The sequence below is a fragment of the Hypanus sabinus genome, chromosome 3, assembly GCF_030144855.1.
Source record: "Hypanus sabinus isolate sHypSab1 chromosome 3, sHypSab1.hap1, whole genome shotgun sequence".
Lineage (NCBI taxonomy): Eukaryota > Metazoa > Chordata > Chondrichthyes > Myliobatiformes > Dasyatidae > Hypanus > Hypanus sabinus.
Genome location: NC_082708.1, coordinates 131,466,409 through 131,479,501, shown reverse-complemented (window position 1 = coordinate 131,479,501; position 13,093 = coordinate 131,466,409). Strand labels below are relative to the sequence as shown.

Sequence of the window (13,093 nt, the reverse complement as noted above, 5' to 3'; positions counted from 1 at the left end):
GGAGTTTAATTCAGGTAAGAGTGAGGTGTAGCACTTTGGAAGGTCAAATGCAAGGGAGAAAGCATACAGCAAGTGACAAGATTCTTAAGAAAGTTGATGTACAGTGAAATCTTGGGGTCCTATTCAATAACACCTTGAAAGTGGTAATACAAAGAGATAGGGAAGTAAATAAGGTGTACACATGCTTCCTTTCACTTGCGCATTGAGGATGAGAGTCAAGAAGTCATGGTTCAGCTGTGTATAAAGGTGGTTAGGCTGCATTTGGAGTATTGTATATAGTTCTGTTCAACCCATTACAGGTATAATGTGGAGGCTTTGGAGATGGTTAAGAAGAGCTTCATCAGGATGCCACCTGGTTTAGAAAGTATTACCTATCAAGAGAGTTTGGACAAAGTTGAATTGTTTTCTTTGGCATGTTGGTGGCTGAAGGGAGACCTGATAGGCCTTAATAAAATGATGAGATGCATAGATATGTTAGTTAGTCAGTCCCTCCCCTCCCCCACCCCCAGAGTGGAACTGTCAAATACGAGAGGACTTTGCTTTACGGTGTGAGAGGGGAAGTTTATCGGAGATGTGTGGAGTAAGGTTTCATTTTGAGTGCGGTAGGTGCCTGGAACATGTCTTCAGTGCAGGTGGTGGAAGCAGATGTTTTAGTGGCATCTGGACAGTCACACGAACATGAAGGGAACAGAAGGTACAGATCACATACAGACTGAAGGGCTTGGCCTAATCTGGTAGCACAGCAGTCATGGGCTGTGAGACCTGTTCTTGTGCTAAATGTTCTGGGTAACTCCATACGGCCCAGGTCTGAGGTCAGGATTGAACCCGCGATGCTGGGCTGCGATGGCAGGGCTCTCCCGGCTGTGCTGTTGTGGCTTCCCCTTCTTTCCTCAACTCTTGCTCTCTGAAATTTTGTAAGTAAGTATACAAGATAAGTAAAGTACTCTCTTTGCAGAGTATCATGAGGCCACAATACTTACGGTGGAATTGCTTCATCAGTTCCTCCACTACCACTGTTTTGGCTAGGGTTTTTTTTAGTGAATTACAAAGAAATCAAGAAATCCTTTATTGTTTTTGATAGTCTTAATGAGTGATTTAAATTACTGCTCTTCCTCTCCCATAGGAGTTTCCCCATCACGCCAAAATTGAAATCTGAAATTCAGCACTTTTGTGTTGTTCACTTGATTCTGCTTACTCCATGATATGATATGCAATTAATTGCTCATATCTCACCCATGATTGTAAACCAATTAGTACAGAGTCTTAATTTCCAGAATAAATAAGAAAAATATTAAAAATCTTGAGGTTGATTATGGTGATTAGATAAAAACAGTAGCAAGTTAAAATCTTAGCACAGAATTAAATGGGCTGAATCATGAAATGACAAACACTAGAAAACAATGTGGGAATTTTCAGCTATAATTTTTGGTCAGAGTATAAAATAGCATAATTGACATGGTGTTGCATTTAATTGGGAGCTATAATCATCATATTGAAAGGGGAGATCAAACTGGGTAAATTGACAATCTAAATTATGAGATGCAAGGGTAGATTAAAAAAGATAACTACTTTAAAGATGTTCATAATTGTCAATGACAACATGATATGAAAACTCCTTTAGAAAATGTTGTAACTTTGGCCAACCATAACATTAACAACAGTATGTTTATAAGATCCATTAAACCATTAACAGGGGTTTAAAATCAGAAAAGATTACTAAGAAAATTATAGCGAGGAAACAGAAAATATGAGTAAACTCCTAAGATATAAAAACAGGCACTTTTTTGTGAATTAAGAAAAAGTGTAGCAAAGGTAAACGCTCCCAACAGGTTGTTATAAAACTTAACATAATCAGTAAGGAAATAGAGATATTGTATCTATCTTTGGTGTAAAAAACAATTTGTTAGAAACAATATACCTAATGTCCCCATTCTAACATTTTACTGCAATGAAAATGGATGTGTTCATTTTGTATGCCTTAATCTCAACTGTTTGAGTCCTTGGGTTGCAGCCCAGTTTCTGGGATATTACTTTTGTACTAAACTATTTAGCTAACCTCCAAATCCAAAAGATTGCTCTTAAAAATAATCTATAAAGAGAATTAGGTTTATTTGGACAAACAGTTAAATTCACCAAATCTTGCTTTTTGCAGTTGCTTTGACTGCAGTGATCAACGGAACAGAAAAACACCAGTTTTACAAGATCACCTTGTCATGCACAAAAATAACATCTTTTTGAATCAACATTGTATTATTGATTGCAATAAATAGGTTATACTGACAGTTGGATAGAGAATGATAACTTCTCACCAGCTCCAACCTTATTTCTCCAGAGGCACTAATTTTCATTATTTTCCTGAAGATTTTGCTCTTCTTCCTGGATACTTGCAGATAGCTTCTTTGAGTATCACAACCCACATCTGCTTGGTTCTTTAATTATAATGCTGTATGAGCAGCATAAATATCAATTGATTTAAAATGTTTGAGGACCTCAAGAAAGCTAACACATGTAAGGTTATTTAAAAACATTTGTTTAACTGTGTCTTGTGTGATTGTAGAGTTGCCTATTTTTACTCCACAGAATTCAGTATTATAATAATGCAGATTTTCTGCATGTTTTACAGCTGTTATATAAAAGGGATATGTAAATTTAAAATGCTGAAATAGTTTTTAATGTATTTAAATAGTTTCTTAGTTAGTAAATGTATTTCTGATGTTAATATGTAAGTGTCAGTTTGAAGGCTATGTTTAATCTTACACACATTAAAACATGTCCATTTTATACCTACTCCTTTTAAGAACATGATGTGCTGTTTAGTGAACTGGAAAATGTTCTGGCACAAACACCAGCAGTAATACAGTAATTCTTCAAATCACATAGTCCCAATCTTGCACTTGAATTGGGTTGAATAATTTCAAACATCTAGCAGTATGCATTTGCTTGTGTTACAAAACATTTAAAAAAAGTTCTTACTTCTCATTGGCAATCCTGAAAAATAGAAACATAACTGTGGACAATAACCTGTTGTAACAAGAGCATCCAGTTCCAAACATATCAAATCAAAGAATAGCCATTTAATATATTATTAACAGGGGTATTGCTTTTTGAAAAGATTTGCAAACAGCTCAATATGCTAGTGTTCTTTGTACAACATTAACAAGGAAAAAAATGGCAAGGTCCTTCAAACAAAATGATTGCCAAGGGCTATGTACAATTTTCATTTGTTTAGACATAAATATGATTACCAATATGATTAATATAAATGGACAGCAGATAAATCACTCAGTCAAAAAATTAGATAAATTACTCACTTTGTCTACATGAAGCTAATAAACACGTGATTTTTTTTTTTTTGTAAACTATATGTTTACAAATAAGATTGCTTAAGTGTCTGCTTTTCCATATGTCCCATCTGGTGGCCTGTAATATTTTGGGAATGCCATCAGCTGAATTGCGTTGAATGCATATTTCCTGCATTTTATATTCTTCTGCGCATTTTCTATCCGACATCCTTCTCTGGTGAAAAGGAAAGAAAAACATAATACCACAAGAGAAAAGGAAACAAATAGTTTCATTTATTAAACTTCTGCTGTAACATTTTCAATAATTAAAAATAACTGCATAATCATCTACATTTATTTAACACAGGTGATGATACATCTTACACACGTCAATCCATAGGGCAGGCCAAAAATAACCAACTGTTCACTGAAGTATTAAGGTTAGTGTTAAATATATACATTATTTAATTTTGCAGCAAAAACATTGCAAAAATCAAAACAGTCACAGCTGCTTTACTTCAGAATTCAAACCATCAATAATCTGAACTGCATGTTCCTGATTAAATATTCTTGTCTAAGAAATCAATGGCATAAACTTTGCCTTATTCCCCATTTGGATATGCTAGGGGCAGCTGGGAACAATTGTGTAGCCATGTGCTCTGCAGTGGATCATGAAAACTGTGAATGATATGCCTGCGAATGATATTTGGCCAAATCGAAGGAAAGAAATACCAAATTTTACAGTATGTGCCTGCATTTAACCTTTCAGTTTTACTATGTTGTTTATCATAGGATTATTGTTTATATTTTCAGAAGTCGAAGTATTTCAGTGTCGTTTTCATGAACTCACTACTCTGAGAGTATGGGATCTAAGACCATTTTGGTTTGTCTCCTGACTATATGTATGGTAAAGCAGGTACGCTACATATGGACAGAATAGATGCTCAAATATTATATGAAATCTAGATGCTCTGAATAGCTCTCTGTCATCTGATACAATGACAAATTAGGATGCACATTTAAGCATTTTGTTTAATGTAGGCTGCATTACAAAATTATGCTAATACACACAATGATGCCACTTTTCAATCAAATGAACCTCTTAATATGCACCTGCGGCTGATCCATTAACAATTATTGATGTCATTTTCACTTGGAGTTCTGGTAGCACCTGCCGCAGATGGAAACCTCATCAATATGATGAAGAGGGTTTAGGCTCTAAAATATTCACATTGCGTAAAATCATGTAAACGTCTTCTGGCTTCCCTGCCTGGACTTGTTCTCTCATTAATGTGATATGGCTGTCTCAGACTCCTCTAGCGCTCATCTAGTTAGGGAACATTACCAAGAGGGACTCCAATGTAATCCCCTGAAACAAGATGCCCTTCTTGCCCACTGACAATCTTGTTACAAACTTTGGCTTTTGGTAAGAGAACGATTTGGAAATAAGGTTCAGGAGTTTAAAATAACCCGGCTGCCTATGTGTACTTGACACATGCTATGGCTTCCACACTGCTTCCATGGTTATGACTGCAGCCATCTTAGCAAGAATAGAGGCCATAAAATGTACTAAGTATCAGCCAGGTCAACTGACTCTTACCGGAAATTGGACTTTTTTTTAGCAATTCATTAAACAAAACAGATAGTCTTCTCTTTCACTTTATATCAAATATGTAAATTATTTCATAAACAAGAGAAAATCTGCAGATGCTGGAAATCCAAGCAAAACACACAAAATGCTGGAAGAACTCAGCAGACCAGGCAGCATCGATGGAAAAAATGTACAGTCAACTTTTTGGGATGAGTCCTGCCAAAACATTGACTGTACTTTTTTTCCCCATGGATGCTACCTGGCCTACTGAGTTCCTCCAACATTTTATGTGTGTTGCATGTAAATTACAGTATTTGCTAATTTATTCAAAGTACCTGTGAAATCCAATTCTGATTCTTGTTTCTAAACCTATAAACACATATCATTTTCAATTAGCTACATATTTTAAATTTAGGACTGCCCTTGACAGATTTCTGACCAAAAATATAGCATGACTTTATACATTTACATGTGTTTCATAATTTTTTTCTCTAAGAAAAGAAATACCTTTTACAATTACAGTGTTCACCCGTCTAACAGAACAGATCAGGATTTTATGTAAAACACTTGAAAATAAATCTTACACAATGCATAACTTGGTCTGGAAGAAACAAATTGCTACAAAATAAGCATTGAAATCATTACTGCAAAGACAGTGAAATAAATTAAGTAACTCAGAACAATCTTCCAAACATGGTGTACAATTGTTTTAGACTTACAAACAAGTTGGTTCTTTTACAAAGCAAGTTATATAGAACTACATGAATACATTGTCAAGTGTTAGTTACAAAATGATGTGGTAAACGAGTGCATCATTGATATTTGGCCAAGAGTAGAGCGAGACTCAGTATGAGCCACACCACCAACAAGTGGGAACTGACAAGCAGCAAAGCGACAGGATAGAAGTGACTTGAAGATGGTCTGTTATCACAGTCTGTCTCAGGATCATCCGCGTCATTCATTGTTTCCTTGCCATTACTGCTGTTAGTCAGTGAGGAAGGCCAGTAACGCATAGCAAAAAAGTGAAAAGAAAACAAATGTTACTTCAAGATTGTTCAGGTTAGTTTGATACGGTCATTCATTTTGTTACAGGAACCACATGCTAAGAAGCAGAAGGGGGAAAGAAAACAAAAGCTTGAAAAGTTCAAGAAGAGCATGAAGGGTAAACTGAGAATGAGAAGCGTGACAAAAACATGAACACGCGTTTTGGGTCAAATAAAAATCATTACTAGTGCACCTGCTCCTAACTCCTACTGGGATGAGGTCACTTGCCCAGCAACCAGTACCTGGTCAGAGTGCTAAATGTGCTGAGCATCCACTGGCTGAATCCATACGTGCACAAAGGGTTTGCAGAGTTTATGCCCCCTGACGACAATTCAAATAAGTGGAACATGCAGCTATCATGCATAGGGCATTTAATGGAGATTCAGAGAGACTGCAGATGGTGGAACCTGGAGCAATGCACAAGTCTCTGGAGGAACTTAACTGGTCAGGCAGCATCTATGGAGAGACTGTTGACATTTGGATTGAGACCCTTCATTTTAGATTCATAAACGTTGGCTGTCTATTTCTATTCCTGACCCACTGAGTTCCTCCAGTATTTTGTGTGCTGCTCATGGTGCGTTTAATGCCACTGACCAAGGATGAATTTCCAGGCAAGTTTTACTCAACTAATTTTGCATTCAGTAGTACGGCATTAAGGGGTACAACAGGTAGTCAGCCTGTATTGTGCTCAACATATACACACACACACACACACGTTTAAATGTTTTTCAGTGAAGGTTCATACAAGCTGACGATGGACTGGAGCTTTTTTATTTAAAGTGCTTTCATCTTTACTTTGGAGGTCTGAAGATACGATTGTTTAAAGCTTTGTACTGAAAGCAAAAAGGAGAGCAAAATATGGACCAGAAGTTGAGCACATCTGCCACAAACTGCAGAGATGGAGAAAGGGAAGACTAAGGGGTATTTGTATCTCTTCTGGAGACACCTACTGAAAAGAAATTGTCCTATACATTCTGAGATCCTACAAGGCAGAGTCCATCAGAGTCTATGGACATTGCACATCATTGAACTAATAGGAAACTAAATGAACGGAACCAGCCAATAACTTTAATCCTGTTAGTGAGAAAGGGCTAGCTCACTGAAAACTAGTTCTAATGTTAAAGGCAATTTGCAATTATCAAGAGATAAAGCAGAGGGTGAGAGGCATATTTACTGAACTGATTATATTACAAAGGGCAACAGCACATGGGGCATTATATAAAGGGGAAGCAAAGGTGTAACTTTGCAACACTTGTGAATTGCTGGTATGGGACTTTAGATAAAGGCACAATTAGGAATGTGCTGGCTATTCCACAAAGGCAGGAGTAGCACTAAACACGGGTGGTTCCAATAGACCAGGAGTTCCCATCCTTTCTTATGCCATGGACCCCTACCAGTAACCAAGGGGTCCATGAACCCCAGGTTAGGAACTCCTGCAATAGACTGACGAAATCAACAGCAGAAACTGACAAGAGTAGTGAACTACATTCAAAACCATGGAGGAGTCAAGAGAACAATGAGGGATGAAATAGGAAAAACGTAACCACAAAACAAATTTTCAGTGACTAAGACTAAGTAGTTTAAGAACCATTATCATGCAATGAAATGAAAAGCCAGGATGGCATAATCTAGTGTTCTGCTAGATTTATGCATATACAGTATAAAATATACACATATACATGAGTAAAGTTTCTTTGTTAGAAATGTTTAAACTAATTGCAATTCAAATGAAACATATTTATTTTCCAGGGAATTGTGAGGGGAAAGAAGGCATATGTGTGTGCTGATAGAGGGTTTGGGGGGTGAGGTAGAAATTAGGACTTGTCTGCTATGCAAAGAAAACACAGTTAAAAACACTAGTCTCTGGTAGCCAACCAGAAAAGGCCCTCTTTATTCCCATTCTTTGCCTCCTGGCAATAGGCTAATACTCCTATTCATGCTAATATCTTTCCTTTAATACCATGGGCTCTTGTTAAGCTGCCTCACTTGTGGCAGCTTGTCTAAGGTCTTCTGAAAATCCAAGTAAACAGCATCTACTGGTTCTCCTTTGTCTATCTTGCCTGTTATTTCCTCAAAGACTCCAACAGAAAACCATGCTGGCTTCGGCCTACTTTATCATGCACCTCCATGCACCCCAAAAACCTCATCCTTAATAATGGACTCCAGCATTTTACCAACCACCGAAGATAGGCTAATTGGTCCATTATTTTCCTTTCTTCTACCTCCTTCTCTTCTTCGAGAGTGGAGTAACATTGGCCAGTCCTCAGGAACCATTCCAGAATCTGGTGATTCTTGAAAAATCATTATTAGTGCCTCCACAATCTCTTCAGCTGCCTCTTTCAGAACACTGAGGTATAGTCCAGGTGATCTATTTTCCTTAAGACCTTTCGGCTTTGTAAGCACCTTCTCCTTAGTAATAGCAATTGCACTCACTTCTGCCCCTGACACTCTCGAATTTCTGGAATACTGACAATGTCTTCCATGGCAAAATACTTGAGTTCATCTGGCATTTCTTTATCCCCTATTACTACCTCTCCAACATAATTTTCCAGCAGACTTTGATCTTTCTCCATCTCAAACTAAGATCAGATTTCACCCCTTTCGCTGCACTTATCCACCCTGACCAGAGCACCTGGCCATTTAGGCCAATGGTCACTGGTCATCATAACCATCCCCTCCCCGCCCCACAACTAGCTCAGGGCTCTGCCAGGCTCACAAATAAAACACAATGCTCATCCTGAACACTCTTCTGGATTCACTACAGTCTACAAATGTTCAGCACCTTAAGCAATTTTAGAGGCATTAACTCATTTTTAGGAATTTAACAATTCAAGACCAGGTGCAGTATTCTGTCTAGATTAAGAATAGACTCTATTATCCATTAGATACATCGTATTAGGAAACAGCAGGAAACTCACAGTGTAGAGGTGGCAAATACAGTAGACCTAGCATTGATTGTGGGAATATAGAGCTTTTGCTTGTCCATTCAGAACTGTCTGTGGCTTTAGAGGACAGCTTGCACAAGATTCAAATAGCAATTATTGGGAGATGTAGCCTGCATGTAGGGCAAACCCAGAGGATGCCATAAATACAAGTGGGAAATGAAAAGATAGGAGACTGGGCAAACTAAAACAATATTGAGACCAGAGGCAGTGCCATAAGAGAAAATGGCAGTGAATGTGAAGTGAAGTTAGTTGTTTGTTGTATATTTAATACTTGAATAATCACTCCAAAAAGGATCAATAGCTACAATTTACAAATGGTTATTGAATTTACAAATGATATCTAACGATAAAATTAAAGCTGCCTGGGAAATGGAATTTCAAGAGTTACTTTCAGATAATCAATGGAGTAATCTTGTATATATATTGGTTAATTAAGATCTCCTGCCTGTTTAAATAATTTATTACAAGCTATATATATAATTACATGAATTCCATATGTCATCAGACTGCCATGTGATATGTGCATGCCTCACTTAATGTAAATGTGAAGTTAGACCCAGATTTTGGACTCCAGGATCTTCCTCTGAATTAGTTTAATGTTTTGAAGTTACAAAACATAACATTATTCAATGAGAACACTGATGAAACATCTGGAGCTGCAATTTTAGTCCAGTCCAGACGACCACAAGCAATGTTTTATGGTTGATGTACTTGAGAGAAGTGCTGAGAGCAACAGGAGAGTGGAGTGTGCTACTATTATAATTACTAGGGAATCCCAATGTCTTTTCACTGTGCTAGATTGCACCTGGAAGCCAACAGCATTGGATGAGAAGACCAGGAGTATGCAGGTTCTGTTCATGCAGCACAACCAATGTGAAAGGGAAGATGGGCCAAATACTGTGGATGGGTCTCTTTTCCCACCAGAATCACATACCGTGCCCAGTTTGGGATAGTCACATGAAGTTAAGAGGGAGCTGGTCAGGTAAAAGGCAAGAAGGAATTAAGTGGAAGGTATGTGCATACAAGGTTCAACAGAAATGCCATCATACTAATGAAGTAACAGATGTGACAGTAGAAATGCTGCTCCGTATGGAAAAAGTGAGAAGTGTTCCAATGGCAAATACAGCAGGTAGAGGTTGTACAGAGTTCTGCACTAGATGCTAATAAAGGGACATTAAAAAAATATGGCTGTTGGGACACAGTTTATAGGGGTTAAAGGAGGGGTTTCCGAAAACAACACAATGAATGGCTGTGTCGTCTTGTCATTCATTGGAAATTTGAAAGAAAGGAGGACCAAAGCTTTAAAAAAGACACTTCTGCTTTAAGATGATGTTGGTGAAGCACAGCACTGACTTGCAGTTTGCAAACAAAAGATTACTGTATTAATCACACGTTTTATTGGATAACACCACTGCAATCAATAGCCTTTCGGAGCTGAGCTGTTGAACAGCCTGCACAACCTGGCATTTTTGAGGTGGGAACTGAAGTTTTGAAGGTGCGGGATGGTTGTGGTGTGGTGCGTATGGGCCAAATTGAGGCAGCTTGGCCCAGACACGAGGCAAAAAAAACCCCCCAAGGTTTGACTGATTTAAGCACTAGGCTGTATTGGAATGGTCGGGTATGGGCTGAAACAAGACGGTGGGGCTTAGGCAAGAGAGCATACCTAAGTGGCAGGGCTTGGGTTCAAGAAGAGGTCTGGCGGATTTAAGTGCCAAGCCAGGTTGAAAAGGTCAAGACTTTGGGGGTGGAGGCAAGGGTCTAGCCAGTTCAGCTCACTGCGCTGTGAGGTTTACTTGTCTCTGCGCTGAACTGAGGCTGCTGCTTGCAACTAAGGGTGCAGCGATGACTGGTTTTGTGGCTGTGGACTTACTTTGTGAACTTCAGTTCTGAATGTTATTTGTTAACTTTTATTGTTTGCAGAGTTTGTCCTTTTCTGCACAATGGGCTTTTGATGGTCTTTTTTTTAAAAAAATGTGGTCTATTGAGTTTCTTTGTAAGGAGAGCAATCTCAAAGCTGTATACAGTAAACATACTTCAAACTTTGAAAACCAACAAAGGATTTCTATCTAAAAGGCACTCAACTTCAATGGCAACACAATACCAGGATGATAAATGCTTCATCAGTTACAATGATGTGACAGCTGGGAATGTGAAAACACAAATGAAAGCCTCAAAATTGGGAAGCCCAGTTTGGGATGGCATTTCACAGAGGAACCCATGTGAAATTTGTCTGGTTTGGAAAAATGATTATGAGAATGGCAGCCCACATGGAGTTTGCCCTGGTTAAGCTAGGTAGCCCCTTGGACAACAATCATCAACAGCATCAGTTCGAGCTATACAGCTTGTTTATGACGATGTCACCTTCAACATCAAAATTGAAATAATGTACGTCTCCAAGAAAAATTAATTGCTGGTTTTGCACCTGATTTCTTCCAGATTATTGGCAAGGAATGTTCTCCAAATAAATCCACAGAAAAAAATGTGGATTCGCCAGGTATGTGAAATTGAAATAGGTTCAGCCACACAAGCTACAAGAATATCCCAAGGAAGCATATCAGCGTGAAATTAAGTCTTAGTAACACAAAGATTTTGGCAAACAAACACATTCTAGGAAAATTACTCATAAACATCAGCATCATTCAAAGCAGTTGAGTAAGAGGAGACAGATACACCTTCAGTGCCAAGTTCACAGAGTAAATAGGCATGAAGCTATGGTAGTAAATGTAGTTGAATAGTATTAATTTATAAATTCACAACGTAAATATGCTCACCTATCAGTTCAATGTTTCTTTTCTTTAAAAGGGAAAGATGTGTTTTTGTATGTGTACACTTGTTTGTGAATCTTGCCTTTCAGCAATAAATGTAATTATTACTTCAGCTTTGCTACGACCGAAAGAAACTATTCTAAACACCGAATGCACTGTGCTTCAGTTCAAATTACAGTCAACAGCTGCAATAAAGAGGTGCAGTTTCTTTACGCCCCAAATCCAGATGAGCAATGCAAAAAACATTTTATACAACACTTCGGTCGTCTTGCCAAAGTGACTATGTCAAGAGACACAAGAGTATGTCATGTGGTGAACAATAAATGACTTGGCTGCTGTTGACCTTTGCATAGCAGGTGAGTGAAAAACCTATAATTATACAAAAGATCTAGAAGACCTGTCACACATTTATGCTGTCAGGTGAAGGAAGGTAATTATTAATTGTGGCATTCAGTTCATGATTGGCAGTATTGAAATCAAATGAATAGTACTTTCTGAATGATATCCCGCTCTATGTAATTCTGAGGGACCAGCCATGACTACTGCTAGCTTGCTCACCGTTATGTTGTCCAACATGATTCACAGTAGTAATTCTGCAAGCATCGTGAGCATTGAGTCCCAAAGGCAACTCTAGTCCCCAAAAATAAGATGTTAACAACTTCAGTTTCACACCAAGGAAGTTTGTGTCATTTAATGCTACTTTAATTTTACTTTAGGCTTCACACAGAGTACATTGTACATTTTGCTGTGTGGCAATATAATTGTGCTAAATAGGATCAAATGAAAGCACATCTGTGTAGCTGCTCCAATATGGCATCCAGTATATGCTGGGGACCATGAGCAGCAGAAACATACATAGCCACAATCTGTAACTTCCTGGCTTGGCATATCCCTCACTTTTCCTTTATTATAAAGCCAACAGAGAACTCCTGGTCTAATGAGGTGTGTAAGGATAACCTGGTGAAGCTATAACACTGGATTTAAAGCCACATAATACATGGAGCTAAACAGACTAACAAAGAACTGACAAGATTCAAAAGCTGAGGTCCTACTAGATCTGGCTGTGAATAATAGGCAGAACTTTTTAAATGTTGGAGGAGGTGGCCCCAGGATTATCACAATCTTCAACAATGACAGATCCCTGTGGGTGAGAACTGAATAAAAGGGTGGAACATTCACAACAGTGTCTACCAAGAGTGCCAAGTGGATAAGGTCTTTTTCATTATAGAATCCATTCTTCAGCCAACACAATGCATTCCATGTGGTCAGTATGGCCAAAAACCAAGGCAAGGCCAAGGATGGACAATTTCAGAGCCACAGGAGTGAATACTTACTCTGCAGTTCCTCCTCTCCAGTTACCAAGCTGCTCCTTGATAATTTCACAAGAACATAAGAAATAAGAGCAGGAGTAGGCCATCCGGCCCATCAAGCTGCCTCGCCATTCAATAAGATCATGGCTGATCTGTC

At 38.3% G+C, this 13,093-nt stretch overlaps 1 protein-coding gene across 6 annotated transcripts in view; it reads right to left on the bottom strand.

Annotated features, from left to right (window-relative positions):
• Positions 1–1,394: 1,394 nt before the first annotated feature.
• The window catches only part of inpp4b (inositol polyphosphate-4-phosphatase type II B), a 786,855-nt gene continuing 775,156 nt past the window's right edge, over positions 1,395–13,093 (bottom strand). For 3 of the 6 annotated variants that reach the window (XM_059965139.1, XM_059965141.1, XM_059965142.1), the window contains one exon: positions 1,395–3,516. In XM_059965139.1, coding sequence (XP_059821122.1) covers positions 3,384–3,516 — 133 coding nt within the window. In that variant the 3' untranslated portion in view covers positions 1,395–3,383. The remainder of the gene's footprint in view (positions 3,517–13,093) is intronic. The other 3 variants (XM_059965140.1, XM_059965143.1, XM_059965144.1) reach the window with 2 other exon arrangements.